This window comes from Corvus cornix, chromosome 6, assembly GCF_000738735.6.
Source record: "Corvus cornix cornix isolate S_Up_H32 chromosome 6, ASM73873v5, whole genome shotgun sequence".
Lineage (NCBI taxonomy): Eukaryota > Metazoa > Chordata > Aves > Passeriformes > Corvidae > Corvus > Corvus cornix.
Genome location: NC_046336.1, coordinates 4,173,591 through 4,191,100, shown reverse-complemented (window position 1 = coordinate 4,191,100; position 17,510 = coordinate 4,173,591). Strand labels below are relative to the sequence as shown.

The 17,510-nt window shown below is 39.0% G+C and overlaps 1 protein-coding gene across 2 annotated transcripts; it reads left to right on the top strand.

Moving 5' to 3' along the window:
- The first annotated feature begins 27 nt into the window (after positions 1–27).
- On the top strand, positions 28–17,481 carry LOC104697856 (disintegrin and metalloproteinase domain-containing protein 9-like). Of its 2 annotated transcripts, XM_039554359.1 has the most exons (22): positions 28–1,710; positions 3,381–3,478; positions 4,314–4,390; positions 5,036–5,114; positions 5,844–5,920; positions 6,713–6,929; positions 7,403–7,468; positions 7,549–7,620; positions 8,263–8,435; positions 8,892–8,976; positions 9,862–9,983; positions 10,847–11,018; positions 11,760–11,849; positions 12,080–12,275; positions 12,398–12,503; positions 12,702–12,876; positions 13,264–13,344; positions 14,020–14,125; positions 14,759–14,891; positions 15,303–15,366; positions 15,696–15,748; positions 16,078–17,480. In XM_039554359.1, exons 1-22 carry the CDS (start codon positions 1,641–1,643, stop codon positions 16,154–16,156), a joined length of 2,391 nt encoding a protein of 796 aa, XP_039410293.1. In that variant the 5' UTR covers positions 28–1,640; the 3' UTR covers positions 16,157–17,480. The 2 variants fall into 2 exon arrangements, with proteins under 2 accessions (XP_039410293.1, XP_019146977.2); XM_019291432.3 differs by lacking the exon at positions 13,264–13,344 and having other exon boundaries at positions 16,078–17,481.
- The last annotated feature ends 29 nt before the right edge of the window (positions 17,482–17,510 follow it).

Genomic DNA, 17,510 nt, shown 5'->3' with positions numbered 1-17,510 from the left:
GGGAAGCGCCTGAGGGAGCGCCCGGGGCTGGAGCGGGGAGCGGCTGTCCCGGGCCGGGAGTGGCGGAGGGACCCAGGGACCCGGAATTAATTCGCGGGGAAAGCACCTCTGGGAGTATTGAGTCCAACGTGTGACCCAGCATCACCGTGTCAACAAACCATGGCAGCGAATGCAACGTCCAGTTTTTCCTTAAACACCTCCCGACTCCAGCACTTCCCTGCGCAGCCCATTCTAATGTCTAATTACTCCTTCTGAGAAGAAAGTCCGCCTGATGTCCAACTTAAATCTCCTGTGGCGCAGTTTAAGACCATGTCCTGTTGTCCTGTCGCTGGTTGCCTGGGAGAAGAAACCGACCCTGAAGCTGTGCCAGGGAAGGATTAGGGTGGCTATTAGGAAAAGGTTCTTCCCCCAGAGGGTGATCGGGCACTGAACAGGTTCCCCTGCTGGACTCAATATCTCAAAGGTCTTTTCCAACTGAAATGATTCTTGGATTCTGTGAAATTTGGTAACAACGTCAAAATTGGAGCAGCGGGATTCTCCCGAGTTGTGTCCTGATAGTGCACCACACAGGACAGAGGCTATGAATAAATGAGGCCATAAATAAATGATGGGGTTCATTTAATTTTCAGTAGGATCTCAGCTTCTGGAGCTGGGGAATGCTGCTCCTGAGGCTGTGGTAGACACAGACCCAGCGCATGAGGGTATCAAGTTCTGCTTCCACCAGGTACTTGGTGCAGGAATGTTCAGGATATTCTGGGTATGTGACTGTCAGGAAATGGACCTGAACGGGCATTGCACAAGCTAATATAGCAAATACAGCCAGCATCCTGCTTTTTGTCACTTAAGACGTTGTTTTATAGGATTTAGTAGCAATGGAAAACTGCATTTTCTCTGTTTTAATCGAAGAATTAATTAAAATTAATTAATGTAAATGTTTGAGCGTGTTGTCTCAGTCTCCTTTTTGTGTTTCTAAATGTGCTTGATACTTCTGAAATGCGCTGCAAATTCAACCAGTTTTAGAAGGGTTTCTTTTCTGCTTTTGGTGGCAATGTGGTTGCATGGAAGATTGATAGTGGAAGAGTGATGATCTGCACAGGATTACAGACTTCTGGTGAAGACAGTTGTGTTTAACATAGAAGGGACTGTGTAAAACCTCTGTTTTGGGGATTTTCATGTGTTCCTATGCATAATATTTAAAGTAAAGTTGAAAAAATTGAAGACAAGCTGAAATCTCAGAGAGTAAATTGATTCACACTAGTTTTTTACTGAGCTGGCAGTAGCCAGGATAAACATCCTAAACACTGTATTTGTCAGTAGCAATACTTTATGTTTCTAATCTCATATGATCTCACTGGGGGATGAAAGTCCTTTAAAATAAACCAGCTTGATCCCGGCACGGGACGTGCTCTTTCTCCAATCAGCATTGAAGAATGTGCTGCTTTTTATTTGCATTAGGCTGTCTGACCAGTTTTCTCGCAAGCCTAATGGATTAAATTTTACTTCCCATTTCCTCAGCAGACATGCAGTATTGGAGAGCTTTTTCTGTTGTTTACCTTCGGAGCAGACGGTTCTCGTTCTTCTGGTTTCCTGCAGAGCAGCCAGAGCCAGCTCGGATGCTGGAGTAGTTTCTCCAGGAAGTCATGTTAATGCACAGCCTATTTTTGTTCACTTTTGGACTAACTTTTACTGGAAAACCTTTCTGGATAAAAGGTAAGCTTTCTTTTTTTACATATTGAGAAAGTTTCTCCAAGTCTGCTTGGACCTTGATCGGAGTGATGGACACCTTTGATATCAAGTCACAGCTCTCCCTGTGCAGCCTTGCTCATTGAGAGAATCTTGGGAGAGATTACAGGTTGAAACTTTTTATAGTTGAGTTCTTTGTGGTTTTTTTTTTCCTCCAGGCTGTAGTAGGTACGTAAATACATCATTTTCTGTGCAGGACACTGGTTGTGACAACTGCAGTTGCTGTCACTCTCATCAATTGTAGAGACTGTAGAAAAACATTTCTTCTTCACTCATGTGAGGGGAATTCCTACAATTTCATTGTGATTCTTCATTAACTCATTTCTATGATTTGGCTTCACATTTTAGATTTAAATGTAATACCTGTAATGTTTCTTAAAAAGTCGTATTTTTATGACATGCATCAAAGATGGTTTCCTGCTTTCAGGTGTCAAAATTTGAATTGTTGAAAGAGCATCTCCATGGTTAGTTCAACATACACTTGACTCATGAAACAGAATGGATTTTTTCATTTAGATAATAAAACTATTGAAGAATAAGAGCAAAATCAGAAGTAAATACCAAGTGCTGATATTGTTTTTAGACTGTTTGCTAATAGCAAATTCCACATTTTGATTGCAATTGCAGACTGTACTGTTAAACATATGCTACCTGCACCTAGCTTTTAAAAATCCTGATGTTATCTAACAGGGAGAGATCATCATTACACTGGAGAATCCTCCTCACTTTGAATGGCTGGTTGTGTGACTTTTCTGCAATTATGAATTCCTTTCATAGGAATGTGGGAGGCTGAGGGTGATTCTGTACTACTCTAAGTGTGGAGAAATCTCTTTGTTTCCTTATAAAAGAACAATTTAATAAGGAAGAAACCACTTCCATTGTTAAAACCCATGTTATTGTTGATTCTTTTTAAAAGCAAATAGTTGTGTCTCTCTTGATCAAACCAGTTGATGAGCAGACAAGAAAAAGGAAGATGAATTAAACTTTACACATTTTTTTTAAAAGTCACTGAAGATTGTTTTTGTCTTTATAAAACCATTTACCTGAAACCAGATACTTGGCAGGCTTCTTATCTTTAGCTTCCTGCATTAGCATGTTGTTCTGGAGATAATTCTGATATCATGTAAAGGGCTACAAACCTTTTGCAAAGATCTGACTGTTGCTAGAACAAACAAAATGTAAGATTAGGCAATGGCAGGAGGCAGTGTGGTAAACCAACTTTTCTTCCACACAGGAGGTGGACAAATTATATCCAGAGGACAACTAAAAGTATTCCTTATTCAGGACAATGGCGAAAGGAGAAGGCCAGCTGCACCAATTTTCTGTGGTACATCAGGTTAAAAGTGTCGGTCATGGAAGAAAAAATGATAGACAAAGTCACAAAGTTAATAATCCAGAATATGAGAGAATTAAGATTTTGTTTAAATACTGTAATAATTTTTCTCTGTGTGCTCCAGAAGACCCCAGCTTTAATCTGAAGTAACTTTTTTCAAAGTCAGTTTGATCATTCCTGAACTATTTCACTCTTTTTTTTTCTGGCTGGATCAGAATGGTCTTTTGGCAATCACCATTGTGCAGATGCCAACATAATGCCTTGTCCTTTCTAATTATTTACCAATTTCAAACTTTATTTTTAGGTGTATCTTCTCAACACACATCCAGACTTTCTACATTAGAAATAATCATTCCTCGGAGTCTGACAGGGAGAGAGAAACATCACCCATTTTCTCATGAGGTTTGTTATTCTGATTTCTTTTCTTCTGATATTGCTGCTTTTCCCAGTACTGTCCTATACTGCACACACACAATGGATGGTATATAGAGATTTTTGTAAAGAAATGTGCCCCACTCTCTCTCTTCTTAGTGTTTTCAACTAGTTTTAAGTAAATTTGTCCCCACAAAGGCCTGTGATTGTACTCTAAGTGCCTTCCAGACTTCTAATCCTGTTAATGACCTTGTAAGACAGAAGTGAGAAGGAACATTGAAGAATATTTCCATTTCTTCTGAGTCAGATTAGATGTTGAACTTCTGCTAACATCCATGCTGTCCATGTTCTGGTCTTTGGATAATAACCAGAGGATTTCAACCATGTAACACCCAAAGAGTGGCACAGGTTAAGAGATGAAAACCTGAGCCTTAACTCTTCAGTTCTGAGGTAACTTACCTTTGTGCCAGATACGAAGTTCATTTACTGAAGTAACTGTTAATGAAATAGCATGAGTCATCTTTGTGCAAACCAATTAGGAGATAAAAGACTGTGAGTCGTTTATCTGATTTACATAAGGAGTGTCACAAAGCATGACGTGGTACTTAGCAAAGAGGGCATTCATGGGCTGTGCCCTCCTGTCTAAATGAAAATATAGATTAATAGAATTTAAACTTTACAGAGGAAAGAAGGTTCAGTGCGCTGCTGAGACTTTGAAATATGGAAGCCTGGGGGTTAGGAATCTGTATTTTTTTACTTAAAACATACACAGTAGTTGGGCCTGTCTTGTCAAGCAAAACATGGAATTAAAAAAAACACGTAGAAAAATCACCTCATTAAGTGATATCTTTTGTTCTGTTTTCAGGAGCATTCAGATGACAATCTTTCTTACTCAGTTAAAACCAGAAATGGAACATATCTCCTAAAGCTGAAGAAAAATAAGTATGTGATAGAGTGTTCTAACGAATTGTCCTGTTTCAGGGTTAGTTGCTTGCAGACAAGCATTTTTATGCTGGAAAAATTCAGAAGAAACCATTTAAATGGCAGATTGTAGTAACTACAAAATGACTCTGGTAAATAGTGTTAAATATAGTGTCTCTGTTATGGTAGTATCTTGCAAATAGAAGGGAATAATAATTTTTTCTAGCCATGAAGAAATAAATTTTGCTTGTTTTTTTATTAGCAGCACAAATTAGCACATTTCAGAAAATCCTCAGGGAAAATTAGAATTCAGTTCAACATTAGCCTTTTATTAGCGGGGTAGGGATTTTATGTATTGTTGTATTTGAAAAAAAAAATTCTCTTTCTCTTGTTCCTCATTCCTGAACCTGTAATAGGCCAGGCTTTATGCAACTGCATCTGCTTAGATTCTTCTCTATAGATATTTTAGTTAAAATATGTAATAATAAGTTTCAAAATAAGTTCTTTTCAAAAGTCTCCAGCTCATTTTAAGGTATTTTGTTTCTTGTGCCTGGATTTTAATAATAATTTAGTGTAGAGTGTGCTACTAACAGAATGTAGCACTTACCAGGACTCTTGACTTGTTTCTGGACCATTAAAAGAGCAGTAGTTTATTTTTGTTTCCAGAAAACTTCTTAGTGACGACTTTAAGCTGTACACATATGGGGAAAATGGGAAACTGCAGGCAACACCATCCAAAAATGAGGTACTGTACATAATAAACCTTCCCCTTTGTGTCAGAATTTCCTCAAACCAGGGAAGCCAAGAAAAAACATATTTGCTGGGAATGAGACTTGTTGGTTTTCACAGTGTAGAATTTCTGTTTAACAGTTACCAGTGATCTAAACATGAGGTTCAAGAGGGACTGGGCTGTTTCCCAGCATCCCAGTTTCCCAAGGTGTGAAAGGATTTGCCAGGAGATTATGCCAAGCCTGAATTTAAACCACCTTTGCATAATATGCAATTTAAAGTACAATGGCAGCATCAAAGCTCTATAGTTTCTAAATCCTGTATCAAACAAGCCTTGTAAATACTTCTAAATTTAATTTCAACTTTAAACTTCATGTAAGCTCAGTGAGACTTAATTGGGTCATTTGTGCATGAAAGATCTTCTCAGAGCAGCCTTTGAGAGGACTCTAAGAACAGGATGAGCAATGTATATTAAAATATTTTTATAACAGATGGTGATTATGGGACTAAACTAAAAAGCTGGCTGTGTTCTAGAACCAAGGGACCAAAAGCTATTTTAGGTACTCATGTCAAGTGATATTCTCCTCCAAGAAGGTCAGGATTACTTTCCAAGTAGGGAACTCTGTAAATTTCTAACAGCCAGCCCTGATGTCATGCAAATAATATGGTTAGTTAGAAAATGAGTTTGCAGTTGAAGGCAACCACCTTGTTTTGTCACTAATTATGTGGGTTTGTTGCATTTCAGACACACTGTTATTATCACGGCACTGTTGAAGGAATTGCTGACTCCACACTTGCTCTTAGCACATGTGATGGCCTTAGGTATTTCCTCTTGCTATATTTTTTTAATATTTCACCTTTTGATGAAGCTGAAACTCGTTACAGGTTTTATAGTTTTCCTCAACTCCCACTTTTTCCCCCTTTTCCAAAATTCCTTCACAGAAAAAAAGGTGATAGAAACCGTAATAAATATAGGCAGAACCTGGGCATGAACTGAGGCTTCTAGTAGTTGATGTGAATGTCTTGACCTGACATACCTTTGTAGAAAAAAAATCTTACCTGATGAAGGTTTTGTTGAACTTCAAACATTCCTGCAAGTTACTTTGTCTTATGAATGGGCACATTTCAAAAGACAAATCATTTCCATGAAAAATTTTTGATCAAGTTTGAACCAATTTTTTGTGTTTCAAATACAATAAAATCACAAATGGGATAAAATTCACCCATGCATCTTTCAGGTGAAGTTTCGCAGTGAGACATCACTCACAATAAATCAGGACATTTCCTGGCATTCCTTTAAATGAATAGAGAAAAGGGCTAAAAGAGACCATTTGCATCAGCTCTGTACCCACAATCCAGACTCATTTGCTAACAATTTGGATTTATTCTCTTTTTTCTCCTTCTTTTCTGATTCAAGAAGTGCACCATTGAGTATTTTAAGTAAGTTCTGTTTCATCTTTTACTGGGCATTTGAACTTACCCCCATATTCATAGAATTTAAAATAATAATTTATTTCAACATAGTGTTTAAGTATCCAGCTGTTACTCATTCACCTAGTCATAACCATGAGGGAAAAATGATGGAATAACATTTCATTCTTTTATGATTGTTAGGGGAATTCTCTACATTGGAGGCAAATGGTACGGAATGGAGCCGCTCAGCACATCCAGCACATTTGAACATGAGCTTTATGAACTGGAAGATGTGCAGAGTATCCCCTTCCACTGTGGGGTGCTGAATGGCAGCCTGGACCATGAGATGTTTGTGAAGCAGTCTGTGAAATATGCATTTGCATCAAACAGTACCTCCAGCAGGGACAGGCTCCTCAGGGTAAATACATTTCTGTTTCTCCCTTGAGCTGCAGTCCAAGGCATCTCCAGAGCTCTTGCTCTGGACAGCATCACTGCAGGTAGGTTTGACCTGGAAGGACATTTCCTTGTGGCCTTCATTTTCATGGACACCAAGCTGGTGGGAGCCCTGCTAAGGGAATCCTGGAACAGAAAAGCAGCACAATGGGGATCTCACACAGCTTGAAGCAATCCTGCAGTGGAAGAGCAGAGTCTGCCCAGGACAGCCATGGATAGGACACAAAAGGCATGAGCTGAATGGCAGCTCACGCATCCCAGTGTCTGACCCGGTGTGAATTACTGATGCAGAGATGGTTATGTGGTAATCTAAGACAAACTGAGCTCATATTAGAAATGCAACATTGCTTTATAAACACATGAAGTGAAAGTCATAAGAAAGATAAGTAAAATACCTCGAACTTGTTATGTTAACTTACTGTGCTTTCTAATTTGCAGGAGAAGCGAGCTGTCCTGCCCCAGAAAAGTTATGTAGAATTATTTGTGGTTGTGGATCACAACAGGGTAATTATATCATCCAACACTAAATACATTTTATTATTTTGCTATTTTTTCTCCTCTGACATTGTTATGGTATTTTACAGTTTTTGCTGAAGAATTCTGATCCTGCTGCAGTGCAAAAGGAAACAGTGGAGCTGATTAATTATGTTGATGGGGTAGGTCAGATAAATTGCCTGGGTTCAGTAATTTCTATTTTATCATAGTTTTCAGAAGAGCAGCTAATGCAGTTCCGAAACTGTATTTGAAAGTTATACAACAATTCGTAACACAGTTAAGGCACATCACCAGTCTCTGCACAAGCCTTGTAGAGGTGCAAGCAGGGGGAGAGTTGCAAGATGGTTTTAAACCACTTCTGTTCTCCAGGAACATGAAGCCTTCAGTATGTTTTACATTTTTTGGAAGAGTATTTCTCATGTTTGTCGTTTGTTATTAAGAAAACTGTCAGTGCTATGAACAATTCCATAAGCTCTCTGATCTGTTCCCAGATTCTCCTCAAGACAATTAGCTAAGGAAAGAAATGGACATGGTCTTTCCCAAAGATATGTTTAGGTACTTTCATAAAGTAGATTGTTTTCAGTTACACTTAGTTTTATATTCTTAATATTTTTATTTCGTTTACATTTTATAAATATTTTATATTTCGCTTAAAATTACAAATATATATTTAGTTTCAAAGAAACTGAAGTTATGTCTTGGTCACTATGTTCAGCTTATTGTTTACTCAGTTGTAATGAAGTCATCTTTCAGAATTCCATCAGAACAGCCAAGGGACATTAATTATCATTATTTTTTTTCAGATGTATAGAGCATTAAACATCCAGATTGTTTTGGTTGGATTAGAGATTTGGACAGATGCCAACCACATATCTGTAATGAATGGTTCAGCTGGAGATGTGCTGAGTAGATTTGTTTCTTGGAGACAGAAAGATCTTCTGAAGCGCTCAAGAAATGACGTTGGTCACCTCATAATGTGAGTTTGCACTAGGTGAGAAAACCAGCCATGCTGGCAGGGTTAATGTATATGATTTGGGGGTTGTGTATTAATTAAAATATACCTGGAATAAAATTCTCTGCACTTCCAAACTGGTTTAACCTGGAAAAATGACAAGAAACTATAATGGATTCTTAAGAGTTAATCAGCTCCAGGGACTGGGTGACCTCCAGAGGTCCCTTCCCACCTCAGCCACTCAGTAATTGAGTGCACTGACACAGCAGACTTAGGTGATGGATCATTATTTTCAAGCTTTTATTCAGATATCCATTATTAATTGGAGTGAAACCCTGCTGTGGTGATAAATTCCTTCCTGACTTCAGGAAGACCAAATTTTGCCTTGCAATATTTCTTTCAAACTCATCAGTGTCTTTTAGTAGAAATCATGAACTTTCAACCCATCTTAACACCACCTCCAAACTGCTTCTGTTACAGAGGGAGAAGCTCTTTCAGTGGATCCATTGGAATGGCTTTTGTGGGTACTGTGTGCTCACACGTCCAGGGAGGGTCAATCAGCACTGTAAGTACATCACAATTTGGGTATGGAAGAAACTGATCCTGGACCTACTTGGCCAAATCACCCTGGTCTTGGAGTTGGATGGTTTCTTTCATGGGGTTTCTTATGTAAAGACTTGTGCACATTTTACACCTCTTTTTTTCCAAGTACTTCCCAATTTCTCTCTTTGTCAAATTGCAGCCCACTTGACTCATTCAACGAATTCTTTGGGTCATCTTTTGTGATTTATCTAACTCAGTGTTGCATAATTTTATCCTTATACCATTAAAGTTCATAACCACAGGGGTTTTGGGAGGGGAATGCAGCTACAAAATAAGGTGTTTTTTTCACTCTTTAAATATATAGAAAGTGAACATAATGCACCATGGTCTCAAGTGTCTGGAATTCCTGACAACCAGGCTATAAACAGGCAAAAAAATCTAAAAAAATTTGTACAAAACTATTTTTTTCTCCACCCTTGGGGCAGAACCAATAACTCCAGAGATTCCTGTCCTTAAAGTATGGATGCCACAACCTTGTGGACAATCTCAGAAGCAGATTCTGTTCTTTAACAGTACATTTGTTGTTGAAGACTCCTTTAAACTTGGTGTCTAATGGTGTTACAATAGAATAGAATCACACAGAATAATTTCAGCTGGGAGAAACCTGCAGTGGTGATCTAGAACAATTTATTATCCAGAATATGATCCTCAGGGAAGGAGTGGCAGAATCTGGCCCTCCCTGAAAATAAAGTGACAAATTGTCAATCCTTGCTTCTTTCACCTTGCAGTACAATTTAGTATTTTGCCTTCATAGTCCCTGAGAGCTTGTGGTGGGAGTAGATCTCTGGGTACAAACAGCATTTTCTTTAGTTTCACTTTTTTTTTTTAACCTGATTCTCTTTATTAGCTGAATCATAACAAAATGTTACGTCATGCCACAGTAGTTGCACATGAACTGGGGCACAATCTCGGAATGAAACATGATGATAAGAGGTGTCCTGCATCCTATATCATGCACAGCACAGATAAGTAAGATTTCCAGTTATTTCATCTTAATAATTTATTTTATTTGCAGTGACTATGCCCTACAAGCTGTGAAACTGCTATGAATCTGGAAGAACTTTAGTGAATGGGGAGTTGTTTGAAAAATTTAATCACAAAGGTGGATTCACTGATTTAGGATTTGACATAATTTTAATTTATTTGAAATGTTAACTGTTTCCTGACCCAATCGTTCTATATTTGTAACATTCCTAAAAATATATTTGGATTTTATTTATTTTTTTTTAATCACAGTATGTTGCTGGGGTTTTTTTCAGCCTGTTGAGAATGTTTCACGTATACTCATTGGGTTTGTGCAAATATGCAACAAATTTTTTAACAGTTAATTAAAAAAAAACTTCTTGGCTTATCTTTCCCTCAGTTCATTTGTTCTTTGGTTCCCCTTAAGAGAAAAAGATCAGAATATTTTATTTATCCACAGTTGTATTAATAAATCAGGGTAACTGAACACTGGACAAAACTACTCTAGGAAGGTGCATTCCTCAGTTCTTAGGACTCCAAGTTAAGATGAATACCTTTCTGAGAATAATTTTTAATCAAACATTTTTAGGCTCAGTATAGAAAAGGAATTTCTAAGGCCTGTTTTTTACAGGACACCAGAATAGATACTCTGATGGTCTCTCTGATTCTAAAAGCATTCATATTATAGTAGTATTTTAAACTTCTAGTACTGCACTTTGATGCAAAGGAAAATAAAAATTAACTATCTCATGATCTCCTAGCATTATGAAATATAATATTTATGATAGAACAACGATGTTTTAAGAGCTTGAGTTGTATGTTCTCCTGTAAGCAAAATATTTATAATAATAAAATATTATGATTTCCAGTGGGTCCAGGAATTTCAGCACCTGTAGCGCTGATGATTTTGAGGCCTTTATTCTAAATGGAGGAGGAAACTGCCTCAGAAATCCTCCCAAAACAAGTAATGTGTACAAAGAACCTGTCTGTGGTAATAATGTGGTTGATAACAATGAAGAATGTGACTGTGGCAAACCACAGGTAATGCATGAAATTGAGCTGGATACTTGTTGTATATTAATATATTATGTTATGTTATGTTATGTTTATTTCTGTATAATCCTGGCCTTTTGACATACCTAATTGCAATATTATCTGAGGAGGTTTTTTTGTAATTTCGCATTTTTACAAGCAGTATTGAGATAAATTTTAGTAAAAGTTTAAAATCATGCTTTGATTTTGATGTGGACTCAGTTAAGGGCTATTGGACTTCACAGAACATTGAGGCACTGCTGAGAAAGAAGTGAGATTCAGAGCAGAGTCTGTTTTGTTTGGTTTAAGCATCATGGATATTTCTGTTCCGTGACAGAGACTGTTTATCTATAGAACACGTACAGGTTTGTTAACTGTAACCCTTAAGCTTTGCCCACACAAAATGACTTTTGAGAGTCACATTTGCATTGTCAAAATGTCCCTCCAAGAATGTATTGGCTCACTCTTCAGAAAGTAAAAGTGTCTCAAAAATCAATAAATCAAACAGCAAACCCTGGTTTCCTTGGCATCCCTGTGCCACAACACATCAAAACAGGTGTTTTTCTGATGACTTGTACAAGTAACACAGCAACAGTGTCTGCTGGTTCCTTTCAGGGCAGAAGAACGTGAGAACATGACACAGACAGTTATTTAAAGTTTGGCGTGTCCATCCAACGTGGACTGATGAGGTACTTTTCCTAGCTATAGAAAAAAATTGAAATAGTGTCCCCTTTCCATGGCTGTTCTCAGGAGTGCTCCAACCCCTGCTGTGATGCTGCAACCTGCAAACTCACACCTGGCTCACAGTGTGCTCAAGGACTGTGCTGCAAAAACTGCAAGGTACACAGTGCTTTATTTAACTAAATTGTTACTATTCACTAGGATTTTTTAATGTTTGAAAAGAGCTGTCCTAGTCCTCTTGACATATTTTCAAATGGCATTCACCAGTAAGACAGCATGTAAGAGGAGAATTTGCCTTCCTTAAAACAACTAAATGTTCCCAGTTGTCATTGTTCCACACTAGAGCTTCCTCTGTTGGAAACTAAAGTGTCCTCCCTCTCTGGTCCTAGTTTAAAGTGGCAGGAGCAGAGTGCAGAGCAAAACAAGATGTCTGTGATCTCCCTGAATACTGCAATGGAAGCACTGCCTACTGCCCAGATGATGTTTACATCATGAATGGTCACCCATGCAGCAACAGCAAGGCTTACTGCTACTATGGAGTGTGCCAGAGCTTTGATTCACAGTGTGAATCTATATATGGGAAAGGTATGGTTCTCATTTAATGTAAACCCATTTGTAGTCTCCTGATAGACATTTCCAAGTTTTCTTTTTCCTATGTTTTTCAGACAATGTAGTGGCTTACTGAGATTCACTGGTTTTTTGTACAGGGGCACGAAAAGCACCTGATATATGCTTTGAAAAAGCAAATATTAAAGGAGATAGGTTTGGAAACTGTGGAATGAGAGGTGGAGTGTACAAGAAATGTCCTGTCCAGTAAGTCACCACCAAATAAATACCAATCCTAAAATCTTCAATATAAAAAATATATTCTGTTACAAAGCCTTAAGGTGAGAGATTGAAAAGTATATTTTCATGAAATGCAAGCTAAAAGGTTGGAATGTTTGGTGTATTTGCACCAATACTGATTTTTATCTGTTCACCTTGTCTCTGAGTGTCCTTCATTCCATTCAGGCACAGTCTGTGTGGGAAGCTCCAGTGCACATCTGTCAGTCTTCAAAACCTTCCTGCCTGGAGCGTTGTCAATAACGCATCCGGGGTTTTGTGCTGGTCCTCTGACTTTGACTTAGGATCAGATATCCCTGATCCTGCTCAAGTTCATGATGGGACAGCCTGTGGAGAGAACAAGGTAAGAGGAATCACAGCAGCATGACAGAATATAGTCTGATTGGAAAGTTCTGAACTTCCAAAAGCATTACATGGCTCTCTTGTTCATATGCCATAATAAAATAAAAATCTTTTCAGATCAATACATACAAACCATTAATTAGCTCTTCAAAAATGGGGATGTTACAGTGAACTACATTACCAGTTATTCAAATTACTCCATCAAAATGCATCCACAGAGGTAAGCAAACCCAAGACAAAGTCATAAAATTCTGAAATACTGGCTGTTGTATCAGCCCTTTTTCTTAACATGTAAGTGAAAGCTGCAGACTTGTAAACATACACACATTTATAAAAGGATGGGACTTTTTAAGTTCTGTGTTTGCAAGGCACTAATTACTTGTTCCAGGCCTGTGTAGGTTTTGAATGTGTTGATGCAAGATATCTGGGCTACAACTGTGATGTAAAGCAGAAGTGTAATAAGAATGGGGTGAGTATCTGGTGCTTCATGTCCTGTTTCTAGACTGTGCAAATTCCCTGCATTAAAGCAATAACCAGGCAAGTGGCTTTCCTTTTTCCTGATCTGTATTAAAAGTTAAATCCACTTTTTTTACATGTAACTCGTGTTGCCAGAACACTGCAAACCTCTTTGCACTAACACTGAGAGGCATTTCTTCTGAATTTCCCAAGGGAATTTTTTAATATTACTGAGCTGGTGAATTGTAAAAGGAAAATATTCCTTTGAGGATGACAGTCTAGTAATTCCTGATTTATATATGTCACTATGAAAAATCAAAATGGAGTCCAAAAGTTGTAAAACTGAGAAGGTCTCTGGACTGTGATTTATTGCAGGTAAATAACACAAATGTTAACTTAGAGAGAATTACCATGGGGCATCAGTATCACTGAGTGGTTTGGGATGTTATGGAGGGGCAGAGCTTATTCCCAGTTAATATTCCATGTATTTCTATGCAATACTCTGCAGTATTTCTTGGTTCCACGTGCAATTACAGAGTGGAACTCCAAATCCGTACGGAAGGTTTGAGTGGCCACTCTCAGGGAGGTGGTGTTTGACTAATCCCTGTGTTTGGGCTGTAGGTGTGTGACAACAACGGCAACTGTCCCTGCCTGACTCATGCATGACTCCCTGTTCTTCGGGCTGTAGGTGTGTAACAACAATGGGAATTGCCACTGCAACCCGGGATGGGCCCCTCCGTTCTGTAACCAGTCTGGCTACGGTGGCAGTGTTGACAGTGGTCCAGCTCACACAGGTAGGACACTGAAACTGGCCCTCATTCTGCCCCAGGGACTGATAAAATAATCTGCTAATAACAGTGTCTTTTCAACTGTTTACCACATGAGACACTTAGTCATGAACTGACTTGAAGAGCAAACATTATTATTTGATAAGGAAGTAGCTTTTGCTGGCCTTTACACATGAAATGTTTTCCATCTCTTTGTCTAAAAGCAAAGTTCATAATCCATAGCTTTCTGAGGAAAATCTGTGTTACTTTCTGTGGAACTTTATTGAATTTTACTAAATTTGTACTTTGGGAAAGGGAGAAAATGTTTTGTATTTATTAAAAGTTTAGGGAGGTAAAGCAAACGTGAAGATCAGTTGTAGGTAAGCAAATACCAAAATACAAAATGAATTTGTCTGCTTTAGAATTACTGAAAAAAATTTATGGAAAAGGATAAATGTTGCATATATATATAGGGTGGATAAGGCAGAAAGTTTTTGTAATACCATAAGGCCAAATCCTACTTTTCTGATTGTAGCATGTTATAAATTTCAGTAAAGTTACTGATTTTAATCTACGACAATGTGAAGATTGTACATTTTACAACAACAAAAAAAAGGCTTTAATATTTTAAATTCCATCATTTCAATTCTTTTTCCCTAGATACATCACTTCGGGATGGACTGCTGATTTTCTTCTTCCTCGTGCTGCCAGTAGCCATCCTTGCTGCAGCAGCAGTAATGAAGCGTGATGCAATAAGGAGAAAAGTTTGCAGGAAAAGCAGAGGACAGCACAGGTATTTCCCTTCTTACAGGTGCTATTCCAATACATGACAGTGTGCTGCAGGTCAGTGCAGCAAACCAGGGATGCTTTATCTACACAAAGAATTCCACACCTCCTTAAAGACAAAACTGCCCTGCTAACAGCAGTACTGGGGAGTTTAACAGCTCAACCCCTGCTCCTTGGTAGTACAGTCCAGATCCTCCTCTTGGCAGTTCTCAAGCATTTTTTTCCCAAATACATTGCATTTTCCTAATTGTTATTGATAATTGTATTGCACAGACGTGGGGGCAGAGCATATTGAAATTGCTTGTCAGGTACAGAAAAGGATAGCCTCAAAAGCAGAATCTAGATCTCTGAGCTGTAGCCTTGTCTTTGGAAAACTCTGCATCCCTGAAGGGATTTCTTGATGTGATTTCTGTTTCAGGGATAACAGTGCAGAGCAGCCGAAGCAAGGCAACAGAGCAAGTCATGACACAGGAAATAATCAGGTAAGATAGATGCAAACTTGCATTGTTTCATGTTGGGTGATCCAAACTGCACAGTGCCTTTTCTCCATCACAGTTAACCATGACTTCCTGATACATTGACACCACTTGTATTAATTCTTCAGCCAAACACTGGAAATGCTGCTTAGCCAGGCTGTGGGTGTAGTTCTGCTAAAACTGAATAAAAATTATCAAAACAAAGTGTTGCAAGAGAACATGAAGAAAGTCCCAGCAAATGAGAATTAGTTCTAAAATGCCACTAGCTTAATACTGTGTAATTATCTACACTTTGTGTTTTCTGCTAACTTGATTTTCTGCAATGTCTTTTCCAGCCTACCCCATCAAGTCACAATATTTTTACCATATTGCATTTTCCTGGTACAAGGTTTGTAGTATTTAAAACCTTCTTCACTTCATCTTTCCTATGTCTATGTTGCTGTAAGTGAAGTTATTGATGTTTTGTGTCCTGCTTAGGGGGATTTTTCATGCAGCATCATGAGCTATAATAGATTAAAGGCTTGAAGGAGAAATGTTGGTTTACTGCTTGTTTAGATAACAGCATAAACGCAGGTAAATGCTGCAAGGGAGAGAAAGGGACAGAGAGAGTTAGGTGTAAATGCTAGAAACTGTTTAAAAATGGTAAAGAACCAGTTTAGCAATGTCAGGTGTCTCGAGGCATGAAATACTAAACACAGTGTGTTTTCCATACTTCAGGCAGCCAGTCCAAACCCAGCTTCCTGCAGCTTCCTCAGGACCTCAACGACCCCCAGTCCCACCTAGACCAGTTGTCTGAAATGTTTCTTGGGAACCCTCAATCAGTGCTGACAAGTAACTGACCCAAAAGACAAATGAGAGGATTTCAATGCTCCAGTGCTCTCCTTGTGCAGCCAAAATGCCTTTGGAAAGCAGGTCCCTCTGGCAAGGACTGGGTGCCAAGAGGCACTGAACACAGATTTGGTGATATCCCAGTGTTTTGCTACTTGCTGCTGGCTGTGTTTGTGCCTCCTCTACCTCACCTCTTGGTTTCATAAATCAGAACCTGAAGTTCAACTTGCACAGGATTGAACCTGTGAGAGTGTCAGAGAGCAGGACTCTCCCACGGTGCTGCCTCACTCAGGCCACAGAGAGGTGAATTCAGTTATTCACAGACATAATTCAAAGATGGGAGATCTGCTCTTCCCCTCCTGGGCTGTCCTCTCCTCAGGACACTGCCAGGAACTCCGAGGGCCTGCGGAGCCAGGCTTGGGGACAGTCCCTGTGCCCTGCTCTGACACCTGCCTGCCACCAGCCCTACCAAAGCTGGGGCCCAGAGCGCACCTCTCACCTCCCACCAGCCAAGTCAGCTTCCATTTCAGGTAGTCTGTAAAAGGAACTTCACATGGGGACACCAGAAGGTCTGTAGGTCATGTCTCCGAGTCTGAAAGAACCCATCCCTCTCTGCTGTTACAGAAAATATGGGATATTGGGAAATACACTGTAGAGCTCCACAGCGGTTCAGCGTTTACTGGGTTTTGCAGCTTGAGATTTTCCCTAGAAACTGATTCCACTACAAAAGCAACAGATTAACTTTTGTCCTTCTAAATGGGACAGTCAGAAACCAGCACCGATTTAAAAGAGGATGTATGGAGTGACACTGTTTGTCCAACTGGGCCTCCCATCAAATGTCTCCATGTAGGATGGATCCAGGAAATCCAGGGAAAAGAGTCTCCACCAGAATGGAGAAGCAGCTGCAGTGCAGAGACCAAAAGAACAAAGCTGTGGATATGGGTCCACCTGTCCTTGGGGAATAAAGCACACCCGGCTTGTCTTCATGCAAATTTGGGAGTATAAACTGGGAAAAAAGAGTGAATAAATGATAGGATTGCCTTACCAAGAAAATATTTCCAACCCCTCAGATGGCCACATCACTGAAGGGCTGGACAAAAGAACCCAAAAGAGATTGTTGGCAAAAAGTCTGTGTCTTCCAAAGAAGTGTCCTCTTCCTTAATCCCTCAGAATCTCCAATTTTTATTATTAAATATCCCTATCATTTAGACCGCAAGTATCCTATTACATTGATTTTATTTACTACATTACAATTTAAAATAAATCCTCAGGGGCAGCACACTTGGTTGTATCTTTGTTTTGTGATCACCACAAAAGTTGCT